General features: G+C 43.8%; 4 protein-coding genes across 4 annotated transcripts; 3 read left to right on the top strand and 1 right to left on the bottom strand.

The window, feature by feature from the left end:
• Window positions 1–3,602: 3,602 nt before the first annotated feature.
• LOC6547591 (general odorant-binding protein 57c) lies at window positions 3,603–4,267 on the top strand. The gene is made up of 2 exons (XM_001974870.3): window positions 3,603–3,746; window positions 3,806–4,267. The coding sequence occupies exons 1-2, from the start codon at window positions 3,693–3,695 to the stop codon at window positions 4,199–4,201; spliced, it is 450 nt and encodes a 149-aa protein (XP_001974906.1). The 5' UTR covers window positions 3,603–3,692; the 3' UTR covers window positions 4,202–4,267.
• Window positions 4,268–4,279: 12 nt separating this feature from the next.
• On the top strand, window positions 4,280–4,845 carry LOC6547523 (general odorant-binding protein 57b). Its single transcript, XM_001974871.3, has 2 exons — window positions 4,280–4,348; window positions 4,407–4,845. The coding sequence occupies exons 1-2, from the start codon at window positions 4,289–4,291 to the stop codon at window positions 4,767–4,769; spliced, it is 423 nt and encodes a 140-aa protein (XP_001974907.1). The 5' UTR covers window positions 4,280–4,288; the 3' UTR covers window positions 4,770–4,845.
• A 215-nt stretch (window positions 4,846–5,060) lies between these two features.
• LOC6547524 (general odorant-binding protein 57a) lies at window positions 5,061–5,770 on the top strand. The gene is made up of 2 exons (XM_001974872.3): window positions 5,061–5,219; window positions 5,271–5,770. The coding sequence occupies exons 1-2, from the start codon at window positions 5,160–5,162 to the stop codon at window positions 5,721–5,723; spliced, it is 513 nt and encodes a 170-aa protein (XP_001974908.1). The 5' UTR covers window positions 5,061–5,159; the 3' UTR covers window positions 5,724–5,770.
• Window positions 5,771–12,827: 7,057 nt separating this feature from the next.
• LOC6547525 lies at window positions 12,828–13,292 on the bottom strand. Its single transcript, XM_001974873.3, has 2 exons — window positions 13,184–13,292; window positions 12,828–13,128 (listed from the first exon to the last, which is right to left on the bottom strand). The coding sequence occupies exons 1-2, from the start codon at window positions 13,264–13,266 to the stop codon at window positions 12,864–12,866; spliced, it is 348 nt and encodes a 115-aa protein (XP_001974909.2). The 5' UTR covers window positions 13,267–13,292; the 3' UTR covers window positions 12,828–12,863.
• Window positions 13,293–20,662: the final 7,370 nt, after the last annotated feature.

Genomic DNA, 20,662 nt, shown 5'->3' with positions numbered 1-20,662 from the left:
GAAGTTGAACCCAAAGGCTGCTCAAGGCGCATGAAAGCCAAGGAATAGAATCATTTAACACGAAAATCCGATTATGAAGCTCGTACGGACAAAGTCAATATCCTTGTATTTATTGAGTGGAGAGAAAAATATACCACTTCGATTTGGTGAATTGTCAATGCAGCAACAATTGAAAATCATTTGAAGCCTTTCAAACGACACACAAAAGAAATTGATTTCACTTCTTCATTTTCTCTTCATCTTTTTGCCGGCATTGCCTCTTGGTTGCCATGAGATTCGATTTAAATTTACACCAGGACTTGGCATTGACGTCATCACAATTGTGACATCTTGGTCAACGGCTGGGAATAAAATATGCATGGCGAAAAGGGACACCAGTGTCGTAAAGATATTTATGTATCGTACAATTGAACATTCCACAAGGACATGGCTCAAAGGCTGAGGCGTCCGCCCTGATAAGTAGGCAATAAAAAGCATGCATAAGTGTCCCAGGTTGTCAGTTCAAAGGGATATGGTAACCTGCCCGAGAATAATGAGCTCTCCATCCCCTAAAAAGTCGCCGGTCCACCTTTGACCCCATTGGATACATGGGGGGTCACTTCCAGCACATTAACCCTCAAACTGGCTTAACTAATTCTCTTTCGACTCGGCAATTCAATTAGCAGTAAGTCCATGGACACACACGCTCACAAACGCTCACAAACGCTCACAAAAAAAGGACGTTTTAATCGAATTTATGTGGCACAAAACGGAAAGGGGGACAGTTAATAGTTCTGCCTTTGGGCCAACAAAAGGCTTACCTCAAGCCAGCTAGATAGTCAACCAGCCAGCCGTGGGCGGATTTATCTATTCTATTTTGTAATTTTTAATTTCACAACTAATGCGATTATTCACGGCTGACGGACCAGGCTGGCAATAAAAATGGCCAGTGTGTAAGCCACGTTTAACACTCGGTTTATTTTTAGTTAGCCAAACGCTTTCTCCTCCATTCGCCCTTCACATCCTCTGAAAATACGCCAAAACTATTCGCACACGAGCTAGCTCTAAGCTCCAACTTTAAGCCCTGCGATTGCTGCCAAAAAAAATGGACTAGCGATTTTTATACGAAGATTTGGCACCCTTTTGTAAACGAAAAATGGAACTGGAATAATAAAAGTTGTAAAAATACCTGCAGAGCAACAGCGTAAAAGCTTTTAGACTGCGGAAAAAGGATTAATAATGAAAGTCAATATTGTATCTATCTTACCAAAGGTTCTGTAAAAAATCGAGAGCTGTTTCTGGGTTCTTAGCAATACTTAACAAAAATTGCCAGACGTTTTGAGCTAATCATATGAATCTTCTGAACTATTCCACGTGTAGGCTCATTTGCTTGGGTGCGAAAATTGCGACCAAATGCAGCGAGGCGTGCAAATCTCACGGAAAACTATGAAAAAATGGCGAAAGTCCAGCATAAACAGAACTCATCTGGGAGTCAAGCCCCATTCATTGTCGCCGAGACTGCGAATTAAAGCTGTGAGCCGTGCCCGATCTCGGTTATGAGCGCTTAAGGTCGTCCATTCCACGCTTAACATTTAATTAAAAATTTTGTAATTACCGCCGGGGAAGTGGGTTTGCCTTGCTCTGCTCCGCTTTTCACTTTGCTTTGCCGCTGGCCAAAGATGCAGCTGTCTCGAGCGAGTAGGTCCTTTGGTCCGTGGCCCTTGCATCTTCCAGGATGTGAGCCCGCTTCCGCGACTTTGTTTGTCTTGGAGGAGCGATTCACAGCCCAGTGGTTTCGCGAACGGCTCCTAGCTGGCAATGCTTTGAACTTGGCAGCTGACTCTGCTGCTCTCCATTTCAGCTAATTGATAAATGTAAACCACTTAGTGGTTCTATATCCCGAAACGAACGTGGGAAAACTGGTCATTGTCGTTAGAAAGCTTCAGGATTTCGTGCCTTAATTTGTTGCAATGTCTTGGCGAAGTCAAAGTCTCGGCTCAGTTGCAGAAGATGCCTCGGTTATGCTATTGCTACCCCATCGTCTTCCCTTAGCATTTTACGCATTTTTCGAGAAATTCCATTGTGTTGCTGCACGTGCCAAAATGTATTTGGGCGGCATTTGTGGGTGGGCGTGGCATCAAAGTGCATGCAAAATACGTGACATGCATATTGAAGTCAGTTACTATTTATTTTTATTACGCAAAGCAGCCAGAACTTTTTACACATATATTTTCACTAGTTTTCCTTTTGTTGTGGCAACTTTTCCGGAAAGGTATCAGCGGCAACAGCTGAAAAAAGAGGGAAAAGAAACTTCACCAGCTCCCCCTGACATGTTTAATAAATGGCAGTAGCTGTCATAGTAAAGTCAGAGTCTCTTTTGTAACCTTCATTGAAACTTCACTGATGTGAAGGTTCAATACCGCTTTTATGCGAGCTCATTACATTTTAAAAAGTCTGTAATTTGATTACCATTAGGCAAAAATAATGCCAAATTTCTGGAGTCCACAGAATCTGATTTCTTTGCGAACATAGACCTTGTTTCACGTTGCCATGCTGCATGTCGACCTGTGAATTATGCAACTGCTTATCGACCCAAAAACATTTCACATGACTAATTAGCGTTAAAGCCCGTCCAACGGAATCAAATTTTGCCCAGAACAGCGAAACCACGTTTCATGAAAATGCGAAATTCACATTAAGCCTCAAAAATTGATGGGCTGAGAACTAGGAAAAAGCATCGCAATTATGCAGCTGGACTTGACAGGAATAGAAGCGACAGGCCGGGTCAGCCGAGGACACAGTTTAGCACCTAGCTAGGACCATAAAAATTTGTAATTTTCGCCAACACATATTTCCTTTTTGGCAACCGTCCAAAGTATGCAGCGTGAAAGGCAAGAGGGCCAAAAAAAATTGTTCAGGCCGTAAATAACCAAAGTAAACAACGCGACAAGCGGTTTGGCGGAGAAGGAGCTCGCTGGAAAAGAGCAGACAAAGTCCCGGCCGCAAAAGCCAAAACTCACTGCGAATGTGAATATTCTTGGAATTTTCATTTGTTGTCTACAGTTGCATGGGGTTGCATAGTTAGGAATGTCTTTTCTCCAAATAGAAAGCCAAAAAAAGAAACTATACCCAAACCGAGCCGAACCAAACCAAACCAAACCAAACCATTCCAAGCCAAAACCCATTCCCTCCCACTGTCAACGCAATTTGTCGCTTTGTGTTGCTCCTGCCGCTGCAGTTGTCGCTTCATTTTTGCAACAAAAGTGTTGCAAAATATGTTGACAGGAAATGTTATGCGAATTTCACTGCGTACAAAATGAAATTTACGTGGAACTTTACGCTGTGTGTTTAGTTTTGCCGGAAATGCTTTGCTGCCTGGCCTTTTAAATTTGTAAAAGTAAATAATTGCCAATTCAAATCAATCACTGGGCCCGAGCTCAATGCAAGTTGATGCAGCTCCGAGTTTTGAGACTCAATTAAATGCACGACGGATCGTATACCGATCTGATTCATATTGTATCCAGTAACCAGTTGGCCGCAATTAATTAGCCAACTACATACAGATAAGCTAGTTGCCATAAATTAGCCGCTAGCCAGTCTGTATAAAATTCAGAACCGCTTTTCTGCGAGTAACAGTTTATCGTCAGGTGCTACGGTGCTAGGAAAACCCATGTCCGTATTATCTTGAAGCAGATTCTGCGAATTGTTTGATTATGTTCAAGCTAGGATTAATATGTATCTTGGCCGTCAGCGTGGTCTCCATACAGGTAATCAATCCTGAGAACGGTTACCAAAGCAGTTGTTACCAAAGTTTGGTTTTTTTTAGAGTCTCTCACTGCTGGAGGAAACCAACTACGTGTCGGATTGCCTAGCCAGCAATAACATCAGCCAGGCTGAGTTCCAAGAACTCGTAGATCGCAACAGCTCCGAGGAGGAAGATCTCGAGAACACCGAGCGGAGATACAAGTGCTTCATCCATTGCCTAGGGGAAAAGGGAAATCTGCTGGACGCCAATGGCTATTTGGATGTGTCTCGAATCGATGAAATTGAGCAAGTTAGCGATGAACTGCGGGAGATTCTCTACGACTGCAAGAAGATCTACGACGAGGAGAAAGATCACTGCGAATATGCGTTTAGGATGGTGATTTGTGTCACGGATAGCTTCGAGCAGAGCGATGAGGTCAGCGAGGCGGAAAAAAATACAAACAAATTAAACGAATAATCGAGCAAAAACTGGTCAAGCAACTTAAACGCATTTGTTTAAGGCCAGTGGGAAATTCGCAATCAACTATTTAGTTTCATTTCTACAATGTTCATCTACAGACTTGTATTTCTTGCGCCTCTGATATTAATGTTCAGCTTAGCTAAGGTGGGATATATATTTTTATTTGCCTAAGCTTTTCCTTAATTTGTGACAAACTTTATAGGCTCGCCACCCCTTTGATATATTTCACTGGAATTGGAAAGACTTTCAGGAGTGCCTACAAGTTAATAATATTACTATAGGGGAATATGAGAAATACGCGCGACTCGAGACTCTGGATTACCTGCTCAACGAAAAAGTCGACTGGAGGTACAAGTGCAATATTAAATGCCAGCTGGAGAGAGATTCAACGAAGTGGTTGAATGCTGAAGGTAAAATGGACTTGGATTTGATGAATACCACCATTGAGGCATCTAAATCCATTACCAAGTGCATGGAGAAGGCTTCCGAAGAACCTTGTGCCTACAGTTTTAGACTGGTGATGTGTGCATTTAAGGCCGGCCATCCCGTAATGGATTCTGAATAATTGTATTTTATTTGAATTTGTGGCATAATACACGTTCCACACATAACCCACAAAAAATGCGACTATTTGAAACGAATTTGTAGAGTTTTAAATTAACCAAAATTCCACCTCAATCATGAAAAACGCCAGTCAGAATCGACACGTAATTGTTATTCCGAGTTATTTATTTTAAGTGAAGCAAAGTTTTCGCATAATTCAAATGATCTTAAATTATATGTACAAAAACTGAGGAAAACGCATATTACCTAACTAATTATTGATTTATTGATATTGATCCCACAAAATTGTATATACACATGTATAATTTCCAAAAACAGGTCTTTCAAGTTATGGCAATAGTTTTAAATAAGTGGGAAAGTTGATCTGAATCAGTTCAGTCTGAAGCTAACAATGTTTATCACTAGACTTGCCATTTTTGTGCTACTTATCGTTTCGATTAGCCAAGCTAAGGTTAGATACACCAACTAAACAATACTTGATTTACAAATAAATACCTTTTAGGAAAGCCAACCCTTTGACTTCTTCAAAGGAACCTATAACGATTTCACCGATTGTCTAAGAACCAATAATATTACCATTGCGGAGTATGAAAAGTTTGACGATACCAGTAATTTGGATAATGTCCTCAAGGAAAATGTCGAACTGAAGTACAAGTGCAACATCAAGTGCCAACTGGAAAGAGAGCCAACAAAATGGCTAAATGCTCGAGGCGAAGTCGATCTGAAAGCAATGAAAGCAACCAGTAAGGCAGCGGCATCCATATCAAAGTGCATGGAAAAGGCTCCCAATGAATCCTGCGCCTACGTCTACAAATTGGTAATATGTGCATTTAAGGCTGGGCATCCGTCATCCGTCATCAAGTTCGAATCATATGAGCACATAACAGAGGAAACCGCTGGGCTAGCAGCCAACCAGCAGGACTATCTGGATGATTACGATACCCTAGATGTATAAAATCAAATCAGTGTCGCCATAGTCAATACAATATACAATAATTTTAATTTGCGGGCTTATTAGCATAATTAATTAAAATTGCACGAGGCTTGCCGCAGGGCGCTTAAATCAAATCAAACCTATCCGAATGGAATCCAATTAATTGCTTGACCTGAAAACACGCAGCAGGTTAACACATAACAATAATAATTGATTCGTTGCAAATCAGGTAGATTTCTACCATCTGATACCGTGAGCAGAATCTTGCCATAATTCTCAGGACCTGAATCCGATTCGTGTGTGTGATTTTGTTCCGTTCCCGAGCAGGAAAAAACATTTTGCCCCACACAATGCGATTCCGTTACAGTTTTCCACGGGGCGTATGAGTGTTTATTTGTGTGTGACTTTTTGTCGCTTTCCTTTGTGCCGGCAGGCGAATGCAACGGAAGTTGTCATGTTGCATTGTTGCAGCTGCTGTTGATGCCGCTGCCATTGTTATTTCGTGAGCACGGAGCTCCGGGGATCGGGAATCGGGGATCAGGGCTAGGCATCGCCTGAAAGAAAAGACGAGCGTGCAACGCCCACACACTTGACTGCTCCGCTCTGCCACCTCTCGGCTTTCGATTGTCAGCTCAACTTAACGCCCGTCGCCGAGGGGCGTGGCACATTAGTGGCAACAGCACGGCGATACAGAACACAAAAAAAGGGAAAATAAAGCGGAGAACAGAAAAACCAGCGAATACATGATTGTCAACACGCACACTCCCAACGACCGGGGCAGCGACAACACGGCGTATGAGTAATATGTCTGGCTGCCTCGCTGGCGGTGCTGCCTGCACCATGTCAACATGCAAAACAACAATGGGGCGGAAGTGCATTGTAAACGTACCGAAAACTGCGCCCCAAAACTGCCCCCATGTACCGCCAGGAGTTCCCACCTCTCGATGGGTGAGTGCAATTATAATTTGGTAAATCGACGGAAGTTCGGATAAACATACGCAAAACGTTTGCCATCTCTGGCCGACAAGGATGAAAAAGACGAACATGGTTCAGCCCGCAGGCCAATGAGTTTTTCCGTTGATGATGGGAACACGTGAAAATATTTGGTATGAACTTGGTATGTAAAAATATAGGAAAATACCTCAAATTAATTGCAAATGTATCAAATGTATGTGGAAGTTAAGTAAGTGAGCTTGAGTAAATAGATAATGGAGTGGAAAACTTTGAATGAGCTCGAAATTCATCTTTATCATTTACCACCTAACAAAGGTATTGTAAATTGATTTATAGAAACTTTTTTCTAGATGCACAAAAATTTAAAAAATAGTTTTCTTCTTTATCTATCTTGTCCTTTTTAGTTGCCAAAAAGATACATTTCTTGCTCATATTTTTTGATCCTATCAATAGCAGTTGCCGCTTAAAGTTGAGACCCCATCCCCACATGCTCCCGGTGCAAAAAGCAATCTAATCATACCCACAGCTCCCGGCACACATGCCAGAAATTAAATTCAACGGGCAAACTTACACTGTGCTGCATACTTCAGCAACTGCCAATAAAGTGCTTGGCGTGAAGCAGTCCAGAGAAAAAAGCACTGGAAAAACAGCGAGGAAAACTTATACCACCTCTTCCCTGCCTTCAGATTATGCCGCGCTACACTTTCTGTTGCTTCGAATGCGCTTATCAAAAGACACACACGGCACTGACATGCATCCAAAAAAAATTGAAGGGGCAGGGATTCGAATGGAGTGTGAGTGTGAGTGGAAAAGCAAAGAGTCGGAAAGGCGACGAGGCGGGGCGCTTAAGTTTTCCACTTTTTTTAGCTGCGTCTTTACTTTGGGGAAAGCGGGTAAGGACCCTTTGCAAGTTCTGCATATGACTGCAGACACGTCTTGAAGACCCCGCGACACTCATCCCCGAGCCCCCCGCACAAGTGGAGGGTGTAGGTGTGGGAGTGTAAGTTGATTTATGCCACTTTATATAGTCAGCATGCGTATGGGTATGCGTACACAAGGAACAAATCCAACTTGGTATTGCAACAGATACTTTGTCGTAAATTACCAAAAATTACATGGATTTTTCATTGAATATGTGAAAGGAATTTGGTATTACTTTTGAACAATTTATAAAGATGCCTTAGATAGTTATGACACTTCAGTTACTGCATACTTCAAGACACCGTTGTATAACATTTCAAGATTGATTTCCCTTCCAAGCCACCTCACCTTTTCTTCGAGTCAGCCCCATATATTTTTCTCAGTGTCGGTTTGCCGTGCAGTGTGTGCACACGCTGCATAAATGATTTATGGGCAACTCTCGCGACAGTTTCGTTTCGCTTTCGTTTGCAGAGTGCAACAAAGGAGCCGCGGAGACGCAGATAGCCAGAATGGAAACTGTCGCATAATAAATAATTATAATTGTATTTTTCTTTCCGTCTTCCCGGTGGGTTTTGCACGGCTCTTTGTCTTTTGGCTTTATCCTCGTAGGTGCCACACGCGCATTAATAAACTTTATAAATATTTAAGTTGAGTGGAGCGAGGTGACAGTGAGTGGAAGTGCGGGTAATTGAAACCGCCGCAGATGTGGCCCAGATGTCTTCCGAGGTCGGACAGCTGATAATGGGTCAATAGAGAAGGGCAGGCCTGGAGAGCCTGCCGCAGTATCGACTCCGTATATTTCGACCGCTTTCCTTCGGCCGGGTAAATGCTTGGCAACTCGATAGTGGGTCAAAGAGACAACATCAGCCCAACTTCCGGCAACTTCAAAGTTTGAGCTTCCTGCTTAGCCACCCAAAAATCTTTGCTTCCTCAGTTGGCCTTTTTCTGTATTGTCATGAAAGCGAAATGCGCTGACAGGAAACGGGAAGTGCGGCTCATGCAACATTTATGAAGGGTCCACACTCCACACTCCATACTCCCTTAGAAGAAGGACAAAAACTAACAATGGACCGCCCCGAAACAAAAAGATACAGCAGAGAAGTTGACGCGTAAAAATTGTCACAAAGTGTAAATAGAAAATGAAATTGAAATGCCTCGCCGAGATTTAATTAAATTTCTGGCCGGTCGACGAGACAAACAACGAGTGGCCAAAAGCTGCCCACAAATACCCAACACATACTTGTATACTCGTAAATAAAAATAAAATTTGTGTATGCACTTGTGTTAGCCTGGTATAAATATTTGAAAAATCTTCGCACATAAATAATTTCATTTAAATTGCATACATAATTTGCAGGAGGCAAATCGGTAAATATTTCAATATCATCGGCTATGGAAAGGATTTCTCCACACTGACTGTGCCAATCAACAAACAACTTTTGTTAGACGACTTTGAATGCATCCATCTCGGCCAACAAACGAATTTCTTGTGCTATTCGAAGTTTGTATTTTCTGTCATTGAATGCTGATATCAAATGAATTCGTTTATTTGTTAAATTTGATTTCTGGAGTATTAAATTCTGGGAAATCAGTTCGAACAGAACGTAAGTTAGCAGTAAAAGTGCGTGCAGTAAAATATAAAATAAATATGTGAAGAATGTGAAAATAGAAAGCTACGGCCGGGATGTTTAAATAAAATCTCTATTTGCATTTATTATAATCAATTTGTAGTAACCATATAGCATAAAAATTGAAGAAAACTGTTCGATTGCTTTTTTAATCCTATACAGTAAGGCAAACTATTGACTGCGCTCGGCGTCTAACTTAAATATGCCTTTTGACTGCAGCTTGATAAATTGAGCAATCCGTTTCTATGAATTTAATATGCTTGCGGCCTCGCCACGGGTACGGAATATTAAATAAAAACCAATAAACGTTAAAAGCCTTTGCAGTGGGCCGTGGCCATAAGCCACCTGCCAAACCAGGTCGACCAAAACCACGATCCTCCCTGCACCGATGGGGATGGGGATGGGGATGGGGATGGGGCCCAACCACCCCTCGATTCCTGAGGACCGATTCCCCTTCGAGGCTGGCCATGCGCCCGATTAAATGCATTTAAATGTGTTTTCATCATAATTATGCATATGCAAACATGACTCGACCAGTGGCCACTCTATCGCTGAATATACCCGTATACCCCCTGCTCATTCGACTGCCTATAGCGACGGCCATTGGCATATGTCCTGGGTTTTCCGGCAGCTTAAGTGCTTTAATGGCTTTAATTATGTTGCATGCAATTATTGTCCATGTCCCGGCAAGAATGATCTTCATCATCGGCTTAATAATGATGCCGATGCTGCTGTTCGGAAGCTCCTGGCCACGACCAAATGCAGCAAAAATTATATAATTAATATATGAAAAGCGAAATGGATGAAGCTTCTCAATGCCACAACACCAGCATCGTTTTCGCCTGCTGCCTGATGTACGTTTATGTAGCAAGCGGAAAGCAGATGCTGCGCGCTTTGCTTTTGAGCATAAAATTCAATCGCTAAATTATGCAAATATTCCGCAACTGCGACAATCGGCTGGCGCACGTTACGTATACGCAATGCCGGACGGTTGAGTGTGGTTGTTTGCATGCGTAAAGAGGTCGCCGAGTTCATCGATGCCGATTTTACTGCAATTCCGTTTCCGCTAGCCGATTTTTGGCGCAGATGCAAGAAGGCCCCAAAAAACCAACGGGATGAGGTGTGCATACATATAGACGTACAATGCCAGAGGAGTTCAACTCAACAACAAGAACGAAAATAAAAAAGGCTGTCTTTTTCTTAGGAACCCTATACCCATTACTGCAAAAGTGAAATTGTATATTCCAGTGCAGAATATAGTATTTAGCCTCTTCGCTAGTAGGGCTGCAGCAAATTTAAATTAGGTTTTACAAAATGCTTTGCCTTATGGGTAACTTTAACTCAGCGCTGAGTAATGGGTATTGGTTAGTTGAAAGCTGTTGACTAACAGAAGTTTTTTGCGATTTTTTCGCCACCTCTCCGTTTTGCGTAGCCGTCAGCTTTTGGGGTCGCACAGCAATTTTATTTCGGCGACGTGACAAACGCAATCAGCGTCAGTCATATGTGTAAAAATGTTTTCCGCTTTACGCGTGTATCTGCGCTTTGCATGGAAATTGCCGAACCGAAATATGGCCTAAAGTACGAAGTTGTCTGCCAAGGGATATAGCTTCAACTTTGGTGACCAAGAGGGCCTTTAACTGTTACCCACCTTGTCTAGCCCGTTTCGGTGCCCCTCATTAGGTTTGCCATTCATCCGAAACCTAATTTGCAGCACGCCAAACTAACAAAAAATCCATTTACTCTTTGGCTCCATTTGCGCCAGCTCTTGCCACGCAGAAACTATTTTCAAGTCCTGGGTTTTTGGACTGCCTGCCATTTGGCCGCAGGAGTCGCACATTGAGTTAATTAAAGTTGTACATGGTAGGCGCAATCAAGATGAGAACAAAAAACACATGTGGCCGTCTCAGTGTGTGGGTGTGAATGTGAATGTGCATGTGTGTGTGTGTGTGTGAGTGTGTGTGTGTGTGTGTGTGTGGGCAAGGAAAAAGGCCAATACAAATTGCCAAAGTCAGAGAAGCAACGTAGAACTTTTTTTGAGGGCTGAGAGCAAATGGCAATTTATAAAATCCTTTGAAGTGTCGAAAATCAGTAATTGTAGTCAAAGTGCAAATTGATTGCCCGCCTCTCTCCCTCTATCCCACTCTCTCTCTCTTTCTCTCTCACTCTCTTTCTCTTTCTATCCCTTCGACACACCCTCGTGCCCTCCCGCTCTTGTGCGCCCGATTCGTGCCGAAAAATCAGTGTGGCAGACATGTTTTATTGAGTGTAATTTGTAGTTGCAAATTAATGGCCGCACTTCACTTTTAATTAAAATGCATCAAGAAGAGAACTAGAACAAGGCAGCCACGGGACAGCATGAAAAAGTGTGCGATTGTATGCCCCCAGAACAAAATTAGCTTTTAATAAAATTCCTTGGCTACATATGAAAGAAAAGGTTCGGTTTATTTTCTTATAAGCTCACGAAGAATAAACAAGGTATTTTCGGAGAATTTGCTCTCCTAATGGACTTCGTTGCATGATATCCTACAATTTTAATTCCTTACAATTAAGTGTAGGAAGTGTACATAAGAAGTTTATATGAATGCACTTACAAAATGATTTCAGCTTAATGCGACACACAGCGCTGTCGTGAGCCTCAGAAATGAGTAGAAAACCCTTTTTCATTCCAGTTAAAGGACTCCGTTCAATATCTGAATCGTTTCAACTTTTCCAAGATTCCCACGAGAACGCCTGCACTTAATTCCGACCACGTCAATTTCCCTTCATCAACTCCTTTGACGCCTGTTGCACGAACGGGCCGTTAAAGGATGCAACTGCGTCGAAGTTTTGAATAAATTTTCGCCATTTGCCGCCGGCAACAGCGGGAACAACAAGGCAGCTCGACTGCGCTCTTTGCAACGCCGCAAGGACACGGATGCGGATGCGTATGCGGATGCGGACGCGAATGCAGACGGGGACAGCGAGGCATCATCAATTTTGGTTTTCGAGACTCATCAATAAAACATAACAGCAGCAAATGGAGACACATGCGACAATGCACATCCTAGAGTCCAAGGGATATGGATACCGATGCGTCAAGGACCGGCTCTTGATTCCCTCTGCAGCTGCTGCAAGTGCTCAGATAAAAGCTTCGCCCATTGATTTGGTCAACAAGTTTTGCTTTCCTGCTAAGAAAAAAAGTTCAGTTGAAATTTTTACTTTCGCCGAATATATTTTGAAGAGGAGGTTGCTGAACAGGTGAGCATTTCTTTAAGAAACCCTTTTTCCTGGCCCTGACTGCCTAGGAAGCATTTCACTACCTCACGGATCTGACTTCGCATCTGACCCCTTACAGTTTGCTGAAGTATCTTTATTGCCTACATTCAAGTAAGTTAAATGCTGCAAAAAATGTGTGCTTCTAAACTCCAGAAATACTATTTCCCGGGAAGCAATTTAAATTACAAAGTCTATAAATGGAAAACAATATAACATTCGGCTTGGCACCACGAATGGTGGGTATTTAAAGAAAGGCCTGGCAAGCAAAAGGATGATCTCCTTCACACCCTTAGGTCAAACCAAGCATCTTGTCTCGGTTCCAGAGACATTGGCCTCCGCCCAGAAAACTTTCTCGACTTTGAGCAGCGGAATTGAATCTTTATTTCCACTAGAGCTCTATCCCTCAGTCCATGATGATGTTGACTATGGGTATGTGCATCAGCTTAACGGCGAATCCAATCAAGCCCATGATGAGGAATCCCACGCCAATGGCAATGCTAATGCGCTGGAACTCGTGACGATCTGGTTTTGTGCAGCGCTTGTAGAATCGCAGCGAGTTCTTATAGAAATCCGAGGACGGAAGCAACGAGGTCAGCAGATCCTTTATCTTGTGTCCAATGCCTCCCAGAGATTTGCACTTCAAATCAGGTAGGAATTTGCAGACACCCCTGGGGATTTAATAGTTGAGCTCGAAGCTGAGTTAGTATCTTATAACATAGCTACCTCTTGGCACTTTTGATCTTGTATCTGCGGCGACGAGCATACAGTTGCTCCATTTTTAGATTTCCTTGTTTTGCGCCTGACATTTTTTCGTGCGAGCGTTCGAACTAAATCTGAAAGCCTGTTGAGATCGACTTGAAATTCGGTCCTAATAATTGGCAGCTGTTGTGCCGAACATAGCCGCCAGCATTGTTAGCACATGCAAAGTGTAGCAACTTGAAATGGAAAATACTGGCCGGTTTACACACATAATCAAACTTTACGCAAATTGTTTGCCAGCTCTGGACACACAAGTACGAACATTTTCGACTAGTTTTCCTACTCCGGCTGAACAGAGATTGTGGAGCAGCTAGGTGGTTGGGAGGTGGCCGGGTGGCCGGGTGGCGGTGCTGGATGGCAACTTAAATGCTGCAATTTGTTTCACTGCCGAATCGTTGCTGTCTTCACTTCAAGCTTAACTAAATGCAAAGGGAGCCAGTCGGAAAATGCTCCAGCTCCAGCTCCAGCTCCAGCTCTAAGCCAAAAATTGCCCCCCCTTCTGGTCTGCCGTCCCACTTCCTCCTGCATCTGTCTCTATCCATCTCGGTGCGTGGAGAGCTGGTGTGTTGCTACGGTTTGACAGCCTTGGCTTCAGAGATCCCCAGGACAATTCACTGCAAAATTGGTAGACAAAACTGTGCCACAACGGGCTCCGGTCGGACTCCCCTTCGGCTCCACCAAGTATGTATACAATTACACTGCCAAAAATATCAATAAATTGATGAACTGTACTCCAAACTGTCTGTATAATGAATAACACAACAAAGTTATTGAAATTGTGTGCTGATTGCCTCTCGAGCAGGAAAACACAGTCAGCACTGAGAGCAAATATGTGTGGTAATATACAATTATTAAATAATCAGTTCAAATAAATATCTTCTTCGATTTAGGCACCCATTACCTCGCCCTGTGTAAGCATACGGATATGAATGTGGCAGCGCCATCGCCTGTGCGCCTGTGTTTGTGGGTATTTATGATGGTGTGCGTGCTTGCCGGTTCAGGCATTGCCATTGAGATTGAAAAATGTTAAAAATTGCTTTTAAATGCCGCAAAATACAATTTATTATTCAACAGGGGCAAACGCCAAACACTGAGCACAATGTGCGCCCAGGGAGTGGGCGTGCACAGGCGCCCCTTTTCAGGGATTGTTGTGTGTGGCGGGGAAGTGTGGCAGGGGGTCAGGGCGGTCAGGGGGCGGGGCATGGCCAGTGTGCGTAGGAAAGCTCAACAGTGCCGACTGCTTGGCTGTAAATTTAAATAAAGCCCACTTACACACACACATACACGCACACGCACACAAGGACGATTGTTACTGCAGTTGTTTTGTTTATTACGCATACGCACTGTGCGCCGACCATTGAAGTTGGTCATGAAGCGCAGCGAGGCTTGCGGACTTTCTGGGTCCCCGATTACCCCGATTTTGGGATCAGCTGTAAGAGATTTTAAGGCCGCACTTTAAGAGCCAGCACCACAAGGAAATCGAACCGTTCAATTTACGCTCCACACTGCACAGTCAAACCATAAATTCCCACGCAAATTCGTCTCATTTCACTTGTAATCCAAGAGCAGTTAACACACTTTTGTGTAGGACTAATTGTGGATTAGAAATGGCATCTTGGTTGGTAACTTTTTTCGGTTTTTGCTTTTTCTGTTTGCGGTGGCACTTGAACAATTTTCCATGTGCTCCAAAAACTTTGGCAATAAAATTTGTTTCAAATTGCTTTCGAATGGGGACATCGAGGGGAACGAGCACGAGGAAGATGGCCAGCACATCCGGCGTATTCTCTCTCCATAGAGCACCAAAGTTGTCAGCGGGCGAATGACCAAAGTGCACCCAGAGGGCCAAAATAAATATCAAATATATTGAGAGGGCGAGGCAGTCGCGCAAAAGTTAATTACATTGTGTTAACCGGGTGGGCCTGGGTTGGGTTTTTGCGCCGTGCTGGGCTGGGCCAGGGCCTAATTTTGTAATTCTCTTTCTGAATCATTTAACCATGAAATTGCCTGCCCTGCCACGCCCACCGCCGGCCAGCCCATTCCTGGAAAGGACTAACCAAATGATAACCCACAACGCATTTGCTCCTCGTGGATGTCAGTTCAAATGTGCAAAATTAGCCTTTCAACTGCCAGTGCCACGCCCCCTTATCATAGTCCTTCCATCAGGACGCCTTCAAACTCGCTTTTCCGCCCACAACTCCCCACCCGCCCTTGCTCAAATCCATTTCAATTGGCCCTGGGGCAACACCGCCATGTTGACAGCTGGCACGCAATTTATAATGAAAAGTTTCCACTCGCACATTTTGGATTGCGGAGCTCACCTATTCCAAGTCCGATATTTCCCCGATTCGTGTTCATTTTGTATTTAGAAAATCACATTTTTAAACAAATTGATGCAATTATACTTGTGGGCGCTACATTCGCATGCAGGTCAAGGAATTAAGAATGGGCCTGTCTCCCTGATTAATTTTCAGTGTCTTTTGATGTGTTTAAGCCGCTTTTGCCCGAGGCCCTTGTTGAAAATCGGTGGCCGAATGGCAAGAGTAAATAAATTAATTAAGTTTCAACAACTCTTAATCAAACAGAGTTGGAAGGAAGCTGTGCTTAAATTCTTACACTACGAAACGAACTTGAAACGCTCAGTTTCATACATGGGCTCCATACAGCAAATCGATGACATTTTGCGGTTTTGGCCAAACCGAAAACGTATCGGGGATAGAAACCATCATAAAGATATAAAACCTGCGCAATGATTGCCAAAAACGGGACAGCCACAGCCACAGCCATTACCAATTTTTGTGCTTAACGCTTCAGCGAGCAAATCACTGGCACAGACAGATAGACATGGCATAGAGATACGGCTTCGGTTAAAGGATGCAGATGCAGATACAGATACATTTACAGATTCGGATATTCGGAGGCAGTGGCAGTCGCAGGGCAGACTCATAGTTTTAGTTCCGTTTGCCGTCCCTCTACTTATTCCATCAGCATGTCATCATGGCAAATCAGAGGACATGCAACATTGCATAAAGATTTGTCACAGCTCAGGCTCACAGTTTTCCACCCGGGAAAAATGGCAGGCAGGCAGGCTGCTGGCAGCACAACAACCGATGGAAAACTTTTTCAGCCCAGGAAGTGAAAGGCGAACGGGTGGCTTGGGCGCCACGACTCAAATCGCATTTTCGCATGCTCAAATAGGACAAACTGTGCTGAGGACCCGGATGCGAATGCGGATGCCGAATCCTGAGCAACTTGCTGCAAATTCAATTTCGTCTAGCTCGATTGCATTGCGGCGCATTGCTCGAAATTCAACTGGAACTGGAACTCAAACTCCAGCGCTCTGGCTCGAAACACCACTGCTTTCAACTCCAGTCCCATCGATTCGCATTGCATTTCAATATATAAATATTTATACACAGGCGAATTTGTGCACAGCTGAGCTGCCATCCCAATGCACTGCGAGATTTGGTCGCGATAAAGGGCCCAATTCCCCGGGCATTGGTGGTCGATTTTTCACAGTGCAAGTGCTGCTATAATGAAGATATATGAAGCAGTTTCTATTCTCCTTTCACGAACCCCGGAAGAGAAATGGTCATATTGTCCCGTCGATGTAGCTGCATCTGCTGTTCGAGCTTCCCGGAATCGTTTAGTTTCACATTGGCCGTGGTATCTGGTAGCTGGTAGCTGGTATCTGGTAGCTGGTATTTGGGATCCTCGTTCCCTGGGGCATTGCCTAATATCACGACATTTGATGGCTGCCTTGCGCTGTATAAATCATGGCTAAGCCCTTATGACATATGCTAAAATTTAATTCCCCACCAGAAAAGCCCATCCGTTTTGTTTGGCCAACGTGTGACAAAATGATTAAATGGTTAGCCGGAATAAGGGGCTTCCAGCCCTGAGCTTTGGGCCATTGTTGCGGCCGTGACATGGCGAAATTGCTGATGATGTTAACGATGCGATTAGATGAGTGGGTATTTTCCCGAAACGCGTGTGTGCCCAAGACTCAACCTGTGGCAGTCCCTCAAAACTGGCAAAGTGCTTTGCCAAAGTTTAACGAAATTTGAATATTTAATGGGTATAATTTGTGGGCGATTTTTAAGCCATTAGCGAGTTGTGTGTGCACTTTAGAAAGTTTCTATCGAAGATTAACCCACATCAAGTGTCATTAAATGGACCACAAAACAGGCTCGAATTAAATTTAATATAAGCATGAGCCTGCTTTATTTCCGCTTCAGCCTCATGTGCACTACACTGAAGTGCAATTTGTGGTGCACTTAGCCAATTCATATGCTAATTATGGGCTATAAATTTGTTTCCTGGCCGTAAATCGTTCAGCTTGCCGCTACTTTATGTGCTCATAAAAAACACTAGACCATAGAACGCCTCTTGCCTCCTTATTGGTAAAGTTTTTCCAGGTGCTGCTCCGGCCCCAACTATATAGACAGACAATTTCCTTATGAAATGAAAATAAACATGACATTTCTGGGTTTATGTACTTTTGCAGCTGTGTCTTCGACTTGCCTACGGCGGTAGGTTCCTGCTCCTGCTCCTGCTCCTCCTGCTGCTGCTGCTGCTGGTTTCTCCGGCATCTGGCGACTAGGCCAAAGGCCCAAAACCACCAAGAATCCGAGAGCATCCGTGCTACCCGCTCAGCTAGCATGGCTATGACTGCTATAAAATGTCATCTTTTATTATGGCAAAGGCTCAACTGGCGCAGACTGCGCCTAGACCAAGGCGGAATCAGAGATGTTCGTCCCGCTCCTTCGGGCCCCGGAATAGTGGCAAACAATGCTGCCTCCTTCTGCGTCCTCCAGTCCTCCAGACCTCCAATCCTTCGACCACGCCTCCAAATGTCTCTGGCTTTATATCCAGTTTACACGCTTCGCTACACATTTTCCCGCAGACAGAGGCAGAGACAGAGACAGAGACAGCTAGAGGTAGAAAGGGACAGGCATAGGGACGGGGCGATGTGGCAAGCCAAGTCTCATGCTGCGAGTTTCATTTCCGGTGCGACATTTTGTTACAAAACTTTATTTTCAATTTGTGCACATATTACACCCAGCATGCCACGCCCTCTCAACGCCCCCACCGATCCGCTGCTGGCCCACTTATCTGGCTTTTGTTTTTATTTTTAGTGAAATTGTTCTATTTTGGCCATGGCAATTGCCTTGGCCAGCCGGAGATCCGCAAAGCTGCAAGTGTCCGTGTCCAGGTCCGTGTCTACTTATCATCTTCCGGGTGCACAGGGTTCCAGCTCGGTTTTCACCCCAGCTCTGGACTCTGAGCTCTGGGCTCTGGGCTCTGGCTGTTGATTATTATTACAAGCATTATGACCGGATTTCATTGGGAAGGGAATGATGCGGGGAATGGGCATAGCGATGGGGACATAGACAATGTCCTGTCCATGTCGGTGCCAGCTGCTCGTAATGAAATTAGTTTGTCACTCGTCCACGAATGCCAAGGATTCTCGCTGCAAATCCTGCGTCCTCACTCCCTTCGTGCAGTTTATGATTTCAGCTGGAGGCGGGAAAAGTGTCTTCATCAGCAGCTGAGCGCTTTCTTTTTTGATTGCTTTGCTTTGAGGTCAAGTGCATTTATTCCATCATTGTGCTTATAAAATTTAATATTGCAAAAACAAAAGGAATACCCCACTTCCTAAGTTAAATACCAGGGTTTAATATGTATATTTTCCTTTACTTTGGGCTGACCAACATTTAGGCAACACAAAGCAGCTTATGAAACAAATAAGCAAAACACTCTTAGGACAAAAGGCCTTCTTGGAAATTGGCTAGTTACTAAGCGGATTTACCTGAGCAGAGGGAATTAATTAATATATTTTGGCACCCACATCAAAACAGAATGTCAAAACTAATTTGCGCCTGAAAAAAGATGATTAAAAATTAACGAGATTGGGTTTTTGGGGTTTGGGGTTTGAGTAAAAGAACAGTCCAGCTCCCCAGCAAGCCATCAACCCAACCGGATGATGAGCTCACGTAATCAATCAACTTTGATTACGTTCAAGAGGCATAGGCATATGACCCTCATAAGAAGGCCAATCCGAGCGCTTTTTTCCCTTTGGATGGACAGTAGGTTCCTGCTGATTATCGACAGTTGGCTGGCAATGCTTTTCGCCATCCAAGGAGGACAAAAATCAATATGTCTTGATGTCTGATAAAAGTGAAATAAATGGTATGGCCCGCTAGGGAAAGTGTCAAATGACTAGGATTGCTCGCACGCACATTGAGTTGAGCAAATGAAAAGTGAAGATGTATGATGAGGCCAAAGTAGTGATCAATTGGCTAGCTGCTAGCTGAGCCCAGTTTCCCCCATCTGACCAATCGGAATTTGCCGTCTCGGCTTTCCTTTTTATATATATTATTTGTTCCAACCAAGCCCACCTTTAATGCGGGACAATAAATACGCTCTTAAAAGATAAATAAATCCGTAACACTGGCACCAATCACTGTCAAGGACCAGGACCAGGAGTCCTAACCGCATTTCACCCTAGGCAGGATAAGCAGCTTAGCCTCCAGCACGCACCTATGGCACAAGTTTAAAGTCAACAACAACCAGAAAGGAAAACAGCGTCGGAAAAGCCGCAAGTGGAAAAAAGATACCAGAAGGGCGGCATTTTTCCGACTCTCGTTCAGGTGAAGTGAAAATTACCAATGATCGGGAAAGCCGCAATGGAATGGGACAAACGAGAGCAAAGACCACGGATAAGAAGGAAAGCCATGACTGCAGTCACTTCGGCAGAGTGAAAACCTCAAAGAGTTAAAGGACATCGGGATTGGGCAAGACCCAGTGCAACAATGCCATATGGCAACCTGTGCAACCAAAATTTAATTAACTGACCTGCCAAATGGCGGCCAGCCAGCCCAGGAAAGTGTTCACCAACTTTAAATGCTAACTGGAGCTGCATTCTTCACCTCAAATGGAAAGACTGACAGTTTCCGAGAGCATTATCCACTAACTTTGCCTGCACAGGGAAATGTAACTAGTAATTAAAGCATTAAATGCAAAAGCATAAAATAGTTAAAAAACGTGGCCATCTAATTTATTTACACATTCCGCACACAACAAGCTAATGAATTTCCATCATTTTTTAACCTAGGAAAAAACTCAATTTTTTTTTTGCGTAGGTGCTTTAAATTGTTACTACCTTTTATTTATAAGCATTAAAGCGTTATACTGTCCATGTAGACAAGCTTAAAATAGTTTCAATAAATCGCTGTGAAGGGAGCCCATTTAGCTCATTTCCGCATTTTCTCATAAATTTCCCTGCAGATACACCCACTTCACACACTCGTACTCTCACATGCAATACACTCAACTTGGCCGCTCTTCCATGTCGCGAACTTTTATTAACTTGGCCCGTTTGCAGTTGCCCTTTTCGAGCTTGTTTGCACTCGAGCTTTATTGGAAAACGGACAGCGACGGGCG

Source organism: Drosophila erecta, unplaced genomic scaffold (assembly GCF_003286155.1).
Source record: "Drosophila erecta strain 14021-0224.00,06,07 unplaced genomic scaffold, DereRS2 tig00000092-arrow-pilon, whole genome shotgun sequence".
Classification (NCBI taxonomy): domain Eukaryota; kingdom Metazoa; phylum Arthropoda; class Insecta; order Diptera; family Drosophilidae; genus Drosophila; species Drosophila erecta.
This window is presented reverse-complemented; position numbering and strand designations above follow the sequence as displayed.